Source organism: Ascaphus truei, chromosome 17 (assembly GCF_040206685.1).
Source record: "Ascaphus truei isolate aAscTru1 chromosome 17, aAscTru1.hap1, whole genome shotgun sequence".
Taxonomy (NCBI): Eukaryota; Metazoa; Chordata; class Amphibia; order Anura; family Ascaphidae; genus Ascaphus; species Ascaphus truei.
In genome coordinates, this window is record NC_134499.1 from 44,726,035 (window position 1) to 44,744,555 (window position 18,521).

The 18,521-nt window shown below is 43.2% G+C and overlaps 1 protein-coding gene across 4 annotated transcripts in view; it reads right to left on the reverse strand.

The window, feature by feature from the left end:
* The window catches only part of STAB1 (stabilin 1), a 474,288-nt gene that overhangs the window by 325,136 nt on the left and 130,631 nt on the right, over window positions 1-18,521 (reverse strand). For all 4 annotated transcript variants that reach the window (XR_012788655.1, XM_075575004.1, XM_075575003.1 and 1 more), the window contains exons 10-13: window positions 14,464-14,591; window positions 12,208-12,287; window positions 8,364-8,486; window positions 7,280-7,414 (exon numbers count right to left, since the gene is read on the reverse strand). Coding sequence is in view for 3 of the 4 variants with exons in the window: in XM_075575004.1 (XP_075431119.1) it covers window positions 7,280-7,414; window positions 8,364-8,486; window positions 12,208-12,287; window positions 14,464-14,591 (466 nt within the window). In the remaining variant the exon portion in view is untranslated. The remainder of the gene's footprint in view (window positions 1-7,279; window positions 7,415-8,363; window positions 8,487-12,207; window positions 12,288-14,463; window positions 14,592-18,521) is intronic.

The window sequence follows — 18,521 nt, forward strand, 5'->3', positions numbered from 1 at the left end:
CAGTTCTCGTCCACACAGAGCTAGAGCAGCTCTCAGTCGGGAAGGTGATTGGACAAGAGGCACCAGCAAGGCACTGACTCCTCCCCCACCCTTCCTGCAGAGAGCTCAGAAGAGGAGAAGGAGTGTGTGTGTCTGTTGTGTATTTTGTGGGTGTAAAGGGGGCCCGCTGAGTGTTTTATTGGTGTTTGTGGGTATCTGCAGTGTGTGTTCTGTTGGTCCATATAGTGAAATCTTCAGGTCTGCGAACTCCTAGTTAACCTCATATGAAGACAAGAACACAAATGCAGAGGGTATAGTGTATTAACATTTACTCATTAAGACAACAACACAGAGGGGAATAGTAACAACCCCACACTGCAGTGTCTGTTTTGTTGGTGTGTGCCTGAAGTGTGTATTTTGTGGGTGAAGGCTAGAGGGTGGAGGAGGGCTGCAGAGTGTTTTGTTGGGGTGTGTGTGTGTGTGTGTGCGCGCGCGTGCAGTGTGTGGGTTTACAGGGGGGCTGCAGTGTGTTTGTTGTTGTAGAGGAGGGGCTGCTGGTGTGCGTTTTGTGAGTGTAGAGGGAGGCAGCAGTCTGTTTTGTTGGTGTATGTGGGTCTGCAGTGTGTTGTGTAGGTGGAGAGTGGGCCTGCACTGTGTCTTCAGTGGGTGTAGAGGAGGGAGGAGGGTAGCAGATTGTTTTGTTGGGGTGTGTGTCTGCAGTTTTGTGGATTACAGGGAGGCTGAGAGTGTGGTTGTGGGTTTAGAGGGGGTGCTGCTGTGTGTATTGTGTGGTGTGTGTGTCTTCTTTGTGCCTTGTGAGTGTAGAACATGGTGGAGGGCTGCAGAGTGTGTTTTGTGGGTGTAGAGGAGAGGGGGGTCTGCAGAGTTTGTGTAGGGGGGTCTTTATAGTGTTTGTGTACTGTATATAGAGGGGGTTGCAGAGTGTTGGTGTGTATAGAGGGGGGTACTGCAGAGTGTGTGTATATAGAGGGGTGGTGTGTATGTACAATTTAATTTCAATAAACATGTGCCGTAAAAGCAAAAGAATGTAGACGATCATGTTGATAGAAATAAATATGGCTACAAATGTCTCTTTTATGAAAAATGTATATATATTAAAAAAAAAATTATAATAAATTTAGCCTATAATAGTAATAATCCCCTCAGAACAATGCATTACTGCCCAATAATTCCCTGGCTGGGTTAAAGTCCCTCGGCTTCGCCTCGGGCCTTCAACTCTTCCAACCAGGGCATTATTGGCCAGTAATGCCCTGTTCTTCAGGGATTATTACTTAATTAACGCCCATTAGTCATAACACAGTATTCACAAAGAGAGTAAGGCTAGGTCCCCGCTACAGTCGGTGGCGCGCCTCACACTAGCCCCTTACCCCCTCCTTATCAGTCCCCGGTGACTGCTCGCTTCCTGGCTCACTGCATACTGTGACGTGTCAACCGGCAGGGGATACAACTGGATTGTATTCCCACATAGCAACGCGTCACATGGTGCGCCAGGGAGCCAATCAGAGGCAATCATCAGATCACCAGGAAGCTGCCGGAGGAGATAGACAGGGTGCGACTATGGGGAAGGAGGGTGAGCTGGACAAGTGTGTCCTCTGCTTGTCATCTCAACCTCAGTGTCTGTGCTCCAAGTGCCACTAACACAAGCAATGGGTATGTGTTTGAGAATTGGGGGGGTGGGTTACTTATGAACAAGGAGGTGAATAAACGCTTTAGATTTTTTTTTCCGTGGATGTGTAGAATTGGCATGTGTAGTCCTCTGTGATATGTGAACACTGCACCCGTGGCTGACTTGTGACTTGTGATATAGGTTTGCCAATGAAGAGGGGAGAGGGGTGGACCCACTTTCAGCATCTCCACGAACCAATGACAGCCTATCAAGTTCATAACTGCGCCCACCCGCCCCGTTTAGGCCACGCCCCCCATGCCTCCGATTGCTGCAGAAAGCTGCCTACAGATTGCCGTGAAGCGCTGTGCACAGGATGCCAGGCGTGCGTGCAGCGTGACCTTAGCGATAATCTGGGCTCTTTTAGATTGCAAACTCTCAGGATCAGGGCCCTCATTACCTTTGTACTGTATCTGTTTGTGCATGTTGTGGAGAGGAGTGCATTGATTCAGCATGCAATGTAATAGGATATGGTATATATGTATATATACATAAAATAAACGGAAATAGCCGTGTTACCACACACACACACACACACACACACACACACACACACACACACACACACACACACACACACACACACGTGTGGTAACACGGCTATTTCCGTTTAATTTATGTATATATACATATATACCACAACCTAATACATATTACATTGCATGCTGAATGTATGTGCATTTTAACTCGCTTATGACACCACAGCTGCAACTACATTCTAATTGTAATGACCCCTCCTGACTGAAAATGTTAAAATAGGATGACATTTTGGGAGTGTGCCAAGAACACAAATTAACACATGAAAGCCTTGGTTGATTAATAGAAAAGAAATATACAATAGAACAAAAATGAACACACGGAAGACTTGATAAAAGAAAGCCGTATAGAATAGACAATACCAGAAAGACACGTTTAGTCTTGTTAGGTCACGCTTATAGTGCTGGTGACAGTGACGCGACCGATGACGTCGCCATTAGCAAAAGTTGTAATTTGGTTTTTAGCGAAGTCGCTGGCGACAAGGCCAGTGATGTCACGAAGGGGGCGGGCAGCGCAATCTGATTGGTTTAGAGACAGTCACATGTGGCGACTGTCTCTAAAAAAATCAAATTTACCTGACTTCAAAATTATTGGTCACTATGTCGCTCCGTCGCCGTCGCGCTTACAACGGAGTCAATGTATTTGTTTCGGAGCAACGTCGCATCGCCAGGCACTATAAGCGCAGCCTTAGTCATTAAGAGTGGTTAATCTGTAATGAGTGGTTAGTATGTATACAGTGTATAAAATGTAATGTTGCTCAGTGACTTGTTGAGTGAACATGTAGCAGTTTACCTCCTGCTTGGATCTTTGTGCTTGAAGTACAGAAATAAAGTTCTACAATGTTTCAAATCATACTTTGGTCTTTTATGAGCCTTTACTTATACTGAATTGGACAATCTCTACTATACCCCTAGTGGAAACAATTTATTACTAACTTTATCCTTATTTGTATTGTATTGTATGTCTTTATTTATATAGAACTATAAATGTACATAGCGCTTCACTATAGTAATACACGTGGTAATCAAATAAATAATAGATAATATAAATAACAGGTCATGGGAATAACTGCATCAGACATAAAAGTAACATTAAGGAAAAGGAGTCCCTGCTCCGAGGAGCTTACAGTCTAATTGGTAGGTAGGGAGAACGTACAGAGACAGTAGGAGGGAATTCAGGTAAGTGCGTCTGCAGGGGGCCAAGCTATATGTATCATGTGTCCAGTATAATCCACAGTGCTATTTATATGCTTCTTTAAGCAAGTGTGTCTTAAGGTGGGTCTTAAAGGTGGATAGAGAGGGTGCTAAACGGGTATTGGGGGGAAGGGCATTCCAGAGGTGCGGGACAGTAAGTGAGAAAGTTTGAGGCGGGAGAGGGCTTTAGATACAAAGGGGGTAGAAAGAAGACATCCTTGAGAGGAACGCAAGAGTCAGGATGGTGCTTAACGAGAAATTAGGGCTGAGATGTAAGGAGGAGCAGAAGAGTGTAGAGCTTTAAAAGTGAGGAGAAGAATGGAGTGTGAGATGCGGGATATGATCGGAAGCCAGGAGAGGGATTTCAGGAGGGGAGACGCGGAGACAGATTTAGGAAAGAGTAGAGTTATCCTGGCAGCAGCGTTTAGGATAGATTGTGAGAGGCAGGAAGGCCGGACAGCAGGAGGTTACAGTAATCAAGTCGGGAGAGAATGAGGGCCTGAGTCAGAGTTTTAGCAGTAGAGCAACAGAGAAAGGGGTGTATCTTAGTGGTATTGCGGAGGAAAAGCGACAGGTTTTAGAAACGTTCTGAATGTGAGAGGAGAATGTGAGAGATGCGTCGAGTGTGACCCCTAAGCAGCGTGCTTGGACTACTGGGTGAATGATCGTACTTCCAACAGTAATGTGGAAGGAGGGAATAGGGCCAGGTTTGGGAGGAAGTATGAGGAGCTCTGTTTTAGGATATAGGGTTTTTTCCCCCCCTTGAAGAAGCGCCGTAAGGCGTGAAACGATCGTCGGATGAAAGGCGACGCGCAGACAGATGACGTCAGCCGGTTTCTTTTCCTGGGCGCGAGACGGAGCAGGAGGGATCAACCCTGTAGCTTATATGCTATACCAACAGAACGGGTGATATTTAGCGCACTGCGAATATATATGCACATTTGAGGAGTACTATAACCCATCTCTGAGGAGTGTTATACTATGGGATTATAGTTTGCATATAGACAGTGAAGCTATGCAATAGGTCTAGGGCTCCTTTAAGCCCATTGTCAACTGTATGAGTGGAACTGGTTATATACAGGCTTATTGAAGCCCACACATACGGGCACCTGATCATTTGTGGTGAACACATATAGACCTACAATACTGAAACTGTATATCTGTGGGCCCATGACTACTAATGAGGCCGCGATACTTATACTTATGTTGATCACAGATAAGTAATTTGAAAAATACCCTTTTGTGTTCTGTTTGACATGCTCCGCAGCTGCTCTTTGTGGATAACGTTTTAGATGATTTTATATATAAATAGATAATAATTATAAATAATTTAGGTGTATTCAAATAGATAAGTTTATATTTGCATAGTATTAAATAAATAATTTTTTGTTTTGTTTTGTTTTGTGTTTTTAACCTCCTGGTGACCCATATGGTTTGCATAACAATTCTAACTACTCTATATTATAATTTAGTTGAGTGCATATCTATGGGATTTCTTTAGTGGTCATCTTGGACCATTCCTATATACGAGCTCTGTTTTAGCCATGTTGAGTTTAAGGTGGCAGAGGGCCATCCAGGATGATATAGCAGAGAGACATTCAGAAACTTTGGTTTGTATAGCAGGTATAAGGTCGGGTGTTGAAAAGTAAATCTGTGTGTCGTCAGCATAGAGGTGATATTTAAACCCAAGAGGTGTTATTAGGTCCCCTAGAGAGCGTGTGTACAGAGAACAGAGAAGAGGTCCCAAGACAGAGCCCTGGGGTACCCACACAGAGAGATCAATAGAGGAGGAGGAGGTGTTAGCAGAAGAGACACTGAAAGTACGATGGGAGAGGTAAGAGGTATTTGTATGTACAGTAGTTCTTTATGTAATTAAAAAATCTCTGATGGCTTGCAATGCACCACTATCTACTAGCATACCTCAAAGGAATATCTATTTTGTTGATTGTAACCTTGAAAGGACTTAGAGCACAGTAATAATAAATACTGAGGGCTATGAGTTACTGAGGCCAGGTCAGATAAACCCCATTTTGTGTGCTGTTGGAAGCCAGCGGAATGACTTCCTGTAGTTTGTAGAGTTATTTATTTAAAAATGAAGTATTTCCATTCAGTATGTGTGTGGCACTCTGGCAGATGGGGCAGTGAATATTTGTGTCCCTCTTCTGTTATACCGTAACCACCTCTGTGCATATCTGTCATGTAGCACCAATTGGGTGCTCATGCCTGTAGTAGCTTCCTCCCCCTGGCTTCTTTTACAAGCAGACCAATTCCACTTCCTGGTTCATAGTTAAATGTTTATTGTGAAGCACAGCTGAGATACCTGTGAGGTATGCTGATAGCTACATGGGTGAGCGCGGAGCAGGGAGCAGAGAGAGTGGGGAGCAAGTCTCAAAGTCTGCCGTAGGAAACCCTTTCCATTTCTTAGAGGCTTGATACAAAGAGAGAATGATAGTATATATTGACGCTATTACAAAGAGACACATTAAGTAGCAAACATATGGCGTGATGTGTTTCTTTTGTTGTTTTTATTCCCAAACATAACCCAGCCATCAGGTGAGGAAAAAGACAAATGTAACAGACATCGTCATCACACTGTATTTGTGAGAGAGGCATAAAACACAAGAGCTAAATTGTGAGTGCAATCTCTAAAGAATAATTTGGAATTATATCCATCTGTGTGAACCTATACACAATTTTTCTCTTTCATCTCTCTATTAACCACATTAAGATTGCTATCCATATGTATATTTTAATTATACATACGCAACAGGGAGATGGTGATCTGCATCTTATAGAAAAAGTTTTCTGCGTGTTTCTATATCCGGGCTGCTTTTTATTCAAAAGAAGTTTTTTGCCCTCACTAGCCATAAAGATGTTTATAGATATTGATGAAGGGGGGCATATGATGTTTTCAATTAAAAGAACGTTTGGATATAAACCCTGAATTTGGTATGAGTGAGAAATTCAACAGTGTGTGTTTGTCTATTGCACACGTGGATTTCCATATTTCCAACTTCAAGCTTCTCTGAAGGAATCTGCTCAATGTTATGCGATAATGTAAGTTATCCTATTTATTTGATGAAACTGTGTGCATATATTGTATGTCAGCTAGATAGCTGTGTCTATCAACCCTTGTCACATATAACAGTCACATTCTCACAGGTGTGCCATTTGTGACAGTGGCCATAAGCCCTCTGAGGGCAAGTGGTAAGGGAGCATTCACCCTGCGGTCGGATTTAACTCCTTGGGTGCACATCAGCAGGGATTACAAGCTGCATCAATGCTGTTTGGCTCTGGGTATTTGGCTGGTCTGCCTAGCCGACATCTCTCCTTGTAAAGGTCTTTTAGAAATAAAAAAACCTGTGGCCTTGTGGAATCCAGATCGGGTGTCTGTTATTATTGTACTATAGATGTTCGGGAGGAATTACATTTTTAGCAAAGAGGGTGGCCATTTTACGCAGTCTCCCTCCCTTTTTGTTGACACCCTCCCACACCTGCAGTGAAGTTATTAGAAGAATTTGCAAGGGTGTGCTTTGTTTCATATATTTGTTTTTCTTTGAATAATAATAAAAACAAAAAATATGTGGAATAATATTTAAATAATGTGGGTGGGGGGGGGGGGTTGCGGCCCTGTGGAGGGTGGGGGAGGGGAGGGGGGGTTGCGGCCCTCCCTTGTCATATACAGTTTTATCAATGGGGGAGAGAAAATAAAAAAAATAAAAATCGCTTTTGCAATGGCATCTTCTGGTAGCAGTATCTTGTAGAATAGCACCATTTAGTTAATACGGCCATTATCTTTATGTGTATTATTCTTTTTCCAACCCACCCAATGTATTCCACCCAACGTACATGCAGCATATATAAAGTGTAATAAACAATAATATACCTGTTGGTTTCCAAGGGTTTCTTTTTTGTCATTAGTTATTAGTTTATCAATAATATGGATAATCCCATTGGATGCTGGTAGGTCCATTTTCAATAATGTATATATCACATCAGGTCTAGATTTGGCAATGAAATCCTAAGGAAAGAGGTTCAATACTTTTGATAAATGTTGAGTATGCTTCAGCTAACACTAAATCAAATAGCAGATTCAAGTAGTTTAATTAGCTACACGTTTTACTGTTGTGTGTCAATTTTTTTTTTAACATTTTGGATTATACATTTTAATTTTCTATATCTGATTCTGCTTTTTCCTGTTGCATTACATCTTTTTCTAAAATAATACAGTATATAATTCAGGTAAATCTGATATAATGCATATTGGAGCTCCTATGATGTTTGTAAGCATAAATGGTGTGAAAATGTAAAGATAATTAATTATGTTTTCTATTGTACTCTATGTTGTATGGAAGCATGCAGTACCGTCTAATGATTTGTCGGTGCTACCATGGATATTTTATTAAATTGCTAGTCTTCATTTAAAAAAAAGACAATTTATAAACATCTAGAATTTAGTGCTACCACGTTCGTTCCAGGTCTGCTGAGAGTGCACGTGGTGGCAGGAGCTGAGAACTGCAGTTCCAAGGTGGAAAAGAGCTCACCCACGGCTGGAGGAGGTCCTCACCGGCCATAAAGACACAGTGATACTGAAGCACCCTTTTGAAGAACAGGCCTGCAACAGGTTCAGTACAACATGAGCTCCGATGGTGTGCCGGCACCATCATAAGCCAACATACCCAGGATTGGGTGGCTACTCCACTGACTCACACCCGCACAGCGGTGTTTGAAGATTGTGTTGAAAATGGGTACAGCATGTAGTGACCCTCTGCTGAGGATTACAAGGTGCCAGAGTTGTTATTAAGTGTGTAGTAAACTAGCTGAATTAGCCATACTGTGTTTTGTATTATTCCTGCCATCTGACCATAGGCCAAGTGTGGCCCAGTAAGTGACAAGTGACTCAGTCCCCAGCCTCAGAGATAGTTGTAAGTATGAGAGCTACACAAAACAACTACCAAATGCATTCTTACCTTGTTTGAAAACTCCAAGATTTCACCACTGAGTGTCCACAGTTTACTCTTTTGTAGCAGATCTATTGCCAAATGCTGGCCAGGAACAATGTGAACTTTACATAAATCTTTGGCTATTATTTCCTGTGGAATACATTATGTGAATTACATAATTGCACAATTGTGATATTGGCCCATCTTCATTAAGGGGGGGAGGATGGGGGAAGTGTCAGGGTTGAGGGAAGTGTTATGAGGAAGGAGGGGGAGGGGAAGTGTGTGAGGAAGGGGAGGAGAGGGTTGGGAAGTGTGTAAGGGGAAAAGTGTGTGGGGTTAGGAATTTTTTTGGTAAAGAATGTGTGTGGGAGAGGAGGGAGGGAGCAGGGGAAGTGTGCAAGAGGGGTGCGCAGTGTGTGAGAATGTGGGTGAGTGTGATCGGGGGAGTGTGTGAGAATTAGATAATACGCTAATAATGAACATGCAAGTGCTGTATAATTATGAGTATCTATACACTGATAATTGACATGCCTCGCTGTATAATGATGCTGAGCATCTACAGTATACACTGATTATGGACACACAACTGTTTGCATGGCACTAGTCTTTAACACGTCATTTCTTGTATTATTCTGTGTTATCAGGAGTAATAATGCTTGCTACATCTGAATGCATGCAACTTTTTAATCTTGCTTCTTACATTTGGCGCAAATCTCTTAGGACAAACTATAACCTCTATGCTGATGTACTTATCAACCCCTGACCTTACACCTGCTGTACAGACCAAAGCCTCTGAATGTCTTTCCACATATGATCCTGGATGGCCCTTTGCCGACTCAACATGTCAAAGACAGAACTCCACATACTTCCTCCCAAGCCTGTCTCTACTGCCCCCTTCGATATTACTGTTGGCTGCACAATCATACACCCAGTATCACAAGCACGCTGCCTAGGTGAAACATTTGACTCCTCCCTCACATTCATAATGTAGCTAAATCCTGTAGTTTTTCCTCTAACATTGCAAAGGATGAGATGTGTAGGGGGGGGGGGGGGAGGATGAGATGTGTAGGGGGGAGGGGAGGATGAGATGTGTAGGGGGGAGGGGAGGATGAGATGTGTAGGGGGGGGGGGAGGATGAGATGTGTAGGGGGGAGGGGAGGATGAGATGTGTAGGGGGCCGGGGAGGATGAGATGTGTAGGGGGGAGGGGAGGATGAGATGTGTAGGGGGGAGGGGAGGATGAGATGTGTAGGGGGAGAGGGGAGGATGAGATGTGCGGGGGGAGGAGGAGATGTGCAGGGGGGAGGGGAGGATGAGATGTGCAGGGGGGAGGGGAGGATGAGATGTACAAGGGGGAGGGGAGGATGAGATGTGTAGGGGGAGGGAGGATGAGATGTGTAGGGGGAGGGGAGGATGAGATGTGTAGGCGGGAGGGGAGGATGAGATGTGTAGGGGGGAGGAGAGGATGAGATGTGCAGGGTTGAGGAGGAGATGTGCAGGGGAGAGGGGAGGATGAGATGTACAGGGGGAGGATGAGCTGTGCAGGGGGGAGGGGAGGATGAGATGTGTAGGGGGAGGGAGGATGAGATGTGTAGGGGGTGAGGATGAGATGTGTAGGGGGGCAGGATGAGATGTGTAGGGGGCAGGATGAGATGTGAGGAGAGGGAGAGAGAGAGAGGATGTGCAGGGGGGAGAAGAGAGAGAGAGGGGATGTGCAGAGGGGAGAAGAGAGAGAGGAGATGTGCAGGGGGGAGGAGAGAGAGAGAGGAGATGTGCAGGGGAGAGGAGATGTGCAGAGGGGGGAGAGAGGAGATTTTCAGTAGGGGGAGAGGCGATGTGCAGACGGAGAGGAGATGTGCAGGGGGGGAAGAGAGCGAGGAGATGTGCAGGGGGGAAGAGAGAGAGAGCGGCAATGTGCAGAGGGGAGGAGAAAGGCGATGTGCAGAGGGGGGGAGGAGAGAGAGGCGATGTGCAGAGGGGGGAAGAGAGAAATGAGATGTGCAGGGAGAGAGATGCGATTGCGATAAGGTTCTACAAATATTGCCTTCAATCAGCAACACTAGTTCCAATTGTGTAGGATAAACAGAATAAGTAGTCCAGCCAGATCGCTGACTAAGACTGTATTATCAGGGCCTCTGAGAATAATTTGCTTTTGTGCCTCCTGCTGACCCTGTCTCTATCACACCGGTGCACGCTGGAAGCTGGGCCTGACCTCCGGTTAGGCCCATCTTCTGGCACTGGCCAGCAGGAGATAGAGGAACCCAGTGTGGGAGAGCAAGACAGGGTTGTCAGGAGACCCGCAGCATCTGGGGAGAGTCGGGGTCCGGTGACACAGAGAGGCAGGCCTGGCAGGAGAAGCCTGCGTAGCTGAGACTAAGTTCTGAGTTTGCAGCCAAGTTCCAACTTTTGCCTTGCTCGCGGTTAGCAGGTATAGCCCGGTATCTTCCCGGAGGAAAAGTACCGTGCAGTTCCTGAACGTAGAGCGGACAGGGTAAGGCTGCGTCCATAGAAGCACCGACAGCGCTGAGCAGTGTGGATGCTCCGTGATGAGCCCCGTCATCCTCAATGAGGATGTCTTCAGAAGGGGCTTCAGTGAGCGTTCGCATGCACGCTGAATCACTGGGATTTTCAGCCGACAGCTGAAATTGTTCCAGAGCGCGCTGTTGGCTGAAACACCCAATCGGAGCGAAGCGGCGTGACGACATTGGCGCCATAACGTTGATGTCTACGCTTTGCGAGCTCTTGGCCCAGTGACATCAGTGAACCGCCTCTGATCACGCACGCTGGCTCGCCTGCTAGTCCATGTAATCGCTCCTGATTGAGCAGGCGAGCTTCAGTGTCAGCGCGGAGGAGCGCTGTCGGTGCTTCTATGAACGCAGCCCCGCTACCCACAATAAAGAGATCGCTGCAGATCGTATGGTTTGGGCATTTTCCTATCGCGTGGCTTCAGATTCTTTCTGAATACTGTGATAACTTAACTGACAATATGTCCGGCGGGACATGCCAAACTTGCGATCTAGCAGCGATCTCAAAGCTACTAGAATAGGCCCCTAAGGCTACGCTTATAGTGCCGGCGACGTCAGGCTGCGGTCGCTGGAAAAATCAAATTGAGATGACTTACAGCGATCGCGACCAAGCCATTGCTCCGTCGCATCGTGCTTACTATAAGCGCACGCGACGGCTACAATGCATTTGTTTTGATGCGATGTCGCGTCACCGTCGCTCTAAGCGCAGCCTAAGTGTACTGTAAGGACAATACATTTATATATCCGCCCTCCGAACATACCTTTAGACAATATGTGGTGAGGCACCTGTGAACAAAAAGGAATACACCTGAGATACCTGGGAGATATGCTAATTGCGCTCATTTAAATATACTTTGCATATTAGCATATCTCCCAGGTGTTATACAGTATAACGGGTGTGTTTGGAGTGATATATATATAGCCCTTGGCACTCTAGTAAAATATGACTCCTTTCTCTCAGCCCTGTGTTTACCCTAACAGGGCTCTTTCGATAGCCGTTTTAAGAGGGAGCGCCTCTTTTGAATATCTTGAGCACTAAGTGTTAGTGACCTTCTAAGATACCAATTAGCCTTAACAATGCCTCGTTACGTCAATAACGGACCTCTGTAAAAATCCAGAGGACATTAGTGTTCTGTGTTTTTATTATGAAATATTGCGCGGTGCACAACTGAATTTCATTTCACAAACTACTTTAATCAGAGAAATGGTAAAATATCTTATCAATAAATGTGCAATATGTGATAAATATTAGATAAGGATTAATTACGGAAAGATCATTTTACACATCAAATTATTAGAAATGCAAACTTCCCCCCACCCACTAATTTCCAGAATCTTTATACTTACATTGATTTTAAATGATTTAATGGAAGGAACAAACACAGTGTAGGGACCATATTTTCGCAAAGTCAAAGCACAACCTTCCTCTGTTGAGAAATAATACTGAGTGTAGATTATTACAGTACTGTATAACAGTTTTTATATTACAGTTTCATTAATCAAGTATAAATTATTTTCATACTGCAATAGCTTTTTACTGGAAATATGTAAATTATTCATCGATTTTGTTGTACCAGTACATTACATTTTAAGTACATTTCTACAGGAACAATATTTTACTATAACTACACTCTACAATGTAAAGTACAAAATTGAAAATTATCCTTAATGGACCCATATTAACTAAGTAGTGCTATTTCATATTCCGTATTTCAGACTGTGGTTGACTTTTACTAGTCAAACTACTTGTGAACCTTAATCAGCTAACAGAAACACTGAATAGTATTGAATCATTATGTACATCAGATTTTTTTTTATTCTGTTGGCTACATTCACAAAGCAGTGCAATTACATGACACATTACTGTGCTAGAAGACAATGTGGACCAAATATGCTAAGCAGTGCTATTCATGAAGTCAACTTGGGGGTTATTTGCTAAAGTCTCCCAGCTGCAAAACTGTGAAAACTGCAAAAAAGTGAAAACTCCCATTACTTTCAATAAGAATGTATTTTCTTGGATGCATATGGCTGGTATTTTTTGCACTGGTTTTGTCCTACTTTTGCAAATAGACCCTCCCTCTTATGGCTCATCATTTAATCATATCTACTAATTTATTTATTTATTTTATTTATAAAATATTTTACTAGGAAGTAATACATTGAGAGTTACCTCTCGTTTTCAAATATGTCCTGGGCACAGAGTAAATCAAATAATACATGGTTACAAGTACAGTTACATAAATGAGCAAGGTATACATTATATACAAGACATTGCGTGCACAGTTAAAGAAAATATATCAATCTACTGCCATACGGTAACGCACAGCATTGACTGGAATGTATCCCAGTCCTGAAAGTTGTCTTATTGTATAGTATTGCTTAGTAAATACGGGCCCTTATAAATACGGGGCCCTTATAGTGGATTCCAATAAGACATAGTCTTCTGTTGCTTTTAGAATAACACTGCTTAGTAAATATGAGCCTATGTTTTTTTTTTTTTCATTACAATGAGCAATACTTTCTAAGACACTTTCCATGCTGGAAGACACCTTAAAGTTAATTCACCTGACACTCTTACCAATTCATTCTGCATGGTGACTTACAGAGTAGCACTGCTTAGTAAATATGTGTAGCCATGTGTAAAATTGGTGTACATATCTCTTTCTCATGCTGGCAGTAAACCTGGTAAGTATGCAGGATTGCCAGTAGTCATCATGGAGGTTTGCCCTCAAACCCTGGTGAGGTGTCATATGTCCCAAAGGAAGTGACAACATGCTTGGTGTCCACCCTTAGTGACATCAGAGATGTGCCTGTTCCTGAGGTGATATAAGACACAGCACTGCCTAAAGTTAGTGGTTCAGTTTCCTGTTGTTGTGCTGCCTCTGTTCAGTGAGAGGCACGTGAAGGTCTGCAACAGTGTTGCAGTAGTCTCATGCTAGCTGTGAGTCTGTGCAGCTCTGAGCAGAGAGACAGAGAAGCTGTTGAATCTCCCTAAGGGGAGAGGTGGAAAGCCAACCATTAGGAGAAGGAGGAACTTTCCAGATGGAGTGCAGCAAAGGAATGAGCGGCTAAGCTGATAGCTGTGAGGGGCAGCTGGCCAATACCACCATGCCAATAAAGATGGACCTTGATAAAGACACTTCACTGTCTGAGTCTGGAATTACTCAGCAGGGGAAGGCATCACCAAGAAGGAGTTCCTCATCAGAACCATCCCCTTGCGGACGCAGGGATGCTGATGAGGTGGAGGCGCTGCACTGGATATAGGTAGGACTCAAGTACACTACCTCAGCTGCCTGTCTGGGTTGGCAATCCCCACACAACATCATGCGGGAGATCCAGGAATCCTGTTGCCAACAGGTGCACCACCAGACACTACACTGTAATGGGGACTGGTTAGACCACAGAGGCCAATGTGAGATTGGGTGGGTCAGTCCAGGTCAGAAATCCGTTACATATGCACCCGTGTTTTGACTCCAGTGTGCTTTCTCTAGCACAGATCCCTATACAGGGTTGCTCACTGCATGATTTGTTTGTTTATATTTTTTACCATGGCTTTACAAGAGTACCAAATAGAGGTCACAAACAGGAACATCACTTTGTTACCAAATATCCTCAGTGCACCAGTCAGTTTCCTCATTTGTGTTCCCTCAATATTTAGCTTCTGAATCTGATTTAAATTGCTTCCATAGCAACTTCTGCCATCTCCAATCTCTCCGTCTTGACAAACACAACTAGAAAAAAAATCATAAAATGAGTCAAATTTAGATCACATTTCTTTTTGTAATTAATGTCCTTTGAAATTAAGAGATATGCAACAGTATAAAGTAAGTGAAACACTGTTTGTAGATGTGTGTATAGATGTGTGTGTGTGTATGTATGTATGTATATATATATATATATGTGTGTGTGTATATATATATATTATGTGTGTGTATATATATATATTATGTGTGTGTGTATATATATATATATATGTGTGTGTATATATATATATATATGTGTGTGTATATATATATTTTGTGTGTGTGTGTACCATTCATTTATATTATATTCAATATTGTTTAATGTATGATACAATAATTATAAGATTCATAATAATGCCTGTTTTCATTTTTTCCTCTTGATCTCTTTTTTGCTTTAGCAGCTCCATCTATTTTGACATGCTATGAATGCAGATGTCATCATGTATACAAGTTAATGTTACTATGAATATAAATTTTATCATGTTTACAAGTTAATGTCATTTATAACTTCATGTATCCATTTGTTCTAAACATATTGTATTTTTATATTTTTACATTGTATTTATGTAAATACAACTTTCGCTAGCGGTGACGGCTATGGTGGCGTCACGGTCGCGGGCACTATATGTGCGGCCTAAGTCTAGTGCCTATATCAAATCACATTGTTTACCAGCAGTGAAAGGCATTAATTTTTAGACCTTGAGTGCATACTGTACCTGTTAATGATTATCTAATCAAAATGTGTCGGTCTATGATTGCTTATTCAAACTATAAATAATGTCTGAAGACCACTTTTTAATATCCCCTAACGAAGTTCAAAAGACGAAACGCGTAGGGGGGGTTATTTGGAGTGCAAATACTGCAAGTTTTATTGTACTGCAAGCATTAACGTGCAAACGGGAGTGCACAGCCCTGTTCCATCTGGGAGTCAACAGCAGTGTTTTCGTGCTGGGAGTGTTACAGCCGATTCAGAAGGGCTCTGTGATGTATGAGCAGCTGGAAGTCCTGACAGCTGAGGACGAGTACGCGTTGCAGAGAGATCAGAGAGGGAAAGCACATTCCACATCCGGTACACAGAGTGTCTGTTACAACCACCGCCCCCCCTTTATACAGAAACGGGACACTGGATCTGCACAAGAGGCTCTGCTGGGACCCTGCTGTTTCTGTTGGTGATTGAGTAATTATCTCATATATGCTATTAATCCTGCTTTATTTGTGAGTGCGCAGTTTATATTTAATCCAGATCCGTATACTTTTGTAACATTACTACACTATGAGTGCGCCTTTTTTTGTTTGGCTTTTTTCTAGATATCTTCAAGGGAGTGGTGTTCCCTCCAAACAGGCTGCAAAGGCTCTGGATAACAGTGTACTGGGACTGTTTTTTTGTATCTCATATCTATATTCTTTATTTTATTTAATTTTTTTAATTTTGTACATGTATTAGTTGATGCATTTTTATTGTATGGCATAGTATACTGCACTCTTATAGTCTAGTTTACTATAGCTTTGGAGACTTATTTCGTTATCTGTGTAGGTTTAGAATTTGAAAGGCGCCACTTCATATTTCTCTCATATATATATATATATGTATATTTATATATATATATATATATATATATATATATATATATATATATATATATACAGTAATTTGCATTTCAGAGATATTCAATAGCTGTGTCTGTGAAACAAAGATTGAATAAGTAATTCCTGTTATGGGTTTTTGCGTAGTATCCATTTTCATCTCTAAATTAATTTAGATCTTGGGAATTTTTAAAGATCTAATGAACAACTGGATAATGTTTTTCAATGCATAGATATGTCCATATTTATCTTTTGATTTATATTAACACCCGTGTTGCATTTGTCTAAGTATATATATTTAGCATATATGTACAGAATTAATTCTTTATAATATTCATTTTGTCAGTAATATTATATGTTTTTCCATTTTTTTGTTCATTAATTTTAGGATCTATTGTAGCAACGTTCTCTTTGTTTTTAACATCTTTTCTTATTATTGTTTATCTTATATCCATGGGAGTATTCTGTGAATATATTGGTTTAAGAACTACATTCTTTTAGACTACATTTATTTACATCTGTAGTTATTAGTTTAAGGTTTATGGACTCTCCCTTTGGTTAATGTTTTTAAATGTTATTTTTCCCCCTGCTTTTGCGGTGATGTATATATCCTGTATCTCCTACTTTGTGTCACATGGAGGAGTTTACCTTCTATGATGTGTATGAGATCAAGTGTTCACTAAGCCCCCATTGGCTATCCCGCAGGGCAGGTTGGGTATTTTAAGTCGAGACGTCTGTGTGTTATCTGTACTTTGATAAAGCGCAGTCACCCGTGCGAAACGTGTAAGAGTGAGTTTTTGTTGTCTATGTGCCATTAAAGCATTTGCATTTATTTGAGTAGTCCCGGTCTGCTATCTTTATCACAAGGCAGTTGCACCGCCTTACCTTTTTGTATATGTGTATATATATATATATATATATATATATATATATATATATATATATATATATATATATATTAGGGTTGGTATGCAGGCTTACAACGCTTTGGCCAAAGGGTTTAACTAAATAACCAAGTTATTACTATTATTATTCAAGTATTTATACTTTATACTCATTACCATATATGTTTTGTCAATTTGATGTAGCATTGGGCACCCGTGTCTTCTGTTGTACGTATACATTTGCCACGCTCAGTAGCACTCATTTTGCATAAATATGTATTCATGATGTGGTGGATGTAGGAGTTTGAGCTATCTGGGAATATGTGTGTATATATATATATATATATACATATATATATATATATATATATATATATATATATATATATACATATATATATATATATATATATATATATATATATATATTATATATTATATATACTATATATTTCTGAGTTCACTGTATGTCTGCGTCCCTAGCGGCAATCTCATTGGTCCCTTGGCCTGCCCGCCCCCCCACCTCTCATTGGCCTGAGGCAGAGTGACGGGCCAAACAAAAATAAATAAAAAAAAACACACACACACACACACACACACACACACACACACCCCTCTCTCCCTGTGCCCCTCACTCTCTCCCCCCTCCCCACCTCACCCAAATCCCCACGCTCCGCAACATCCCCAGCCGCACCATCACCCTCACCGTGCGCCGCGGAGAGCAGCAAACTCCAGCCTCCTCCACCCTCGCGGCGCGGCCCGGGCCTCCTGCTCTCCCCCTCACGTGCCGCGCTCCCGGAGGAAGCGCGGCCCGGGCCTCCTGCTCTCCCCCTCACGTGCGCCGCTCCCGGAGGAAGCGCGGCCCGGGCCTCCTGCACTCCCCCTCACGTGCGCCGCTACCGGAGAGGGGAAGCGCGGCCCGGGCCTCCCGCCTCAGATCCACGTGGGAGCGGCTGGACGGAGTGAGTGAGCGGACTTCACCTCCCTCACCCCCCTCCCTCCCCCTTCCCCCCCTCCCCCCTTCCCTCCCCCCCTCCCCCCCTTCCCCAACCACCTCCCCCCCCCCTTCCCCCCCACCACCTCCCCCCCCCCCCCCTTCCCCTCCTCCACCTCCCCCCCCCCCTTCCCACCTCCTCTCCCCCCCCTTCCCACCTCCTCCCCCCCTTCCCACCATCCTCTCCCCCCCCCCACCTTTCCACCTCCTCCCCCCCCCTTTCCCACATCCTCCCCCCCCCCTTCCCACCTCCTCCCCCCCCCTTCCCACCTCCCTCCCCCCCCCCTTCCCACCTCCTCCCCCCCCCCTTCCCACCTCCTCCCCCCCCCTCCCCCCTACACACATGTATACACACACACTTATACACACACACACTTATACACACACACATACAATGTATACACACAAACATGTATACACACACACAAACATGTATACACGTGTATACACACACGT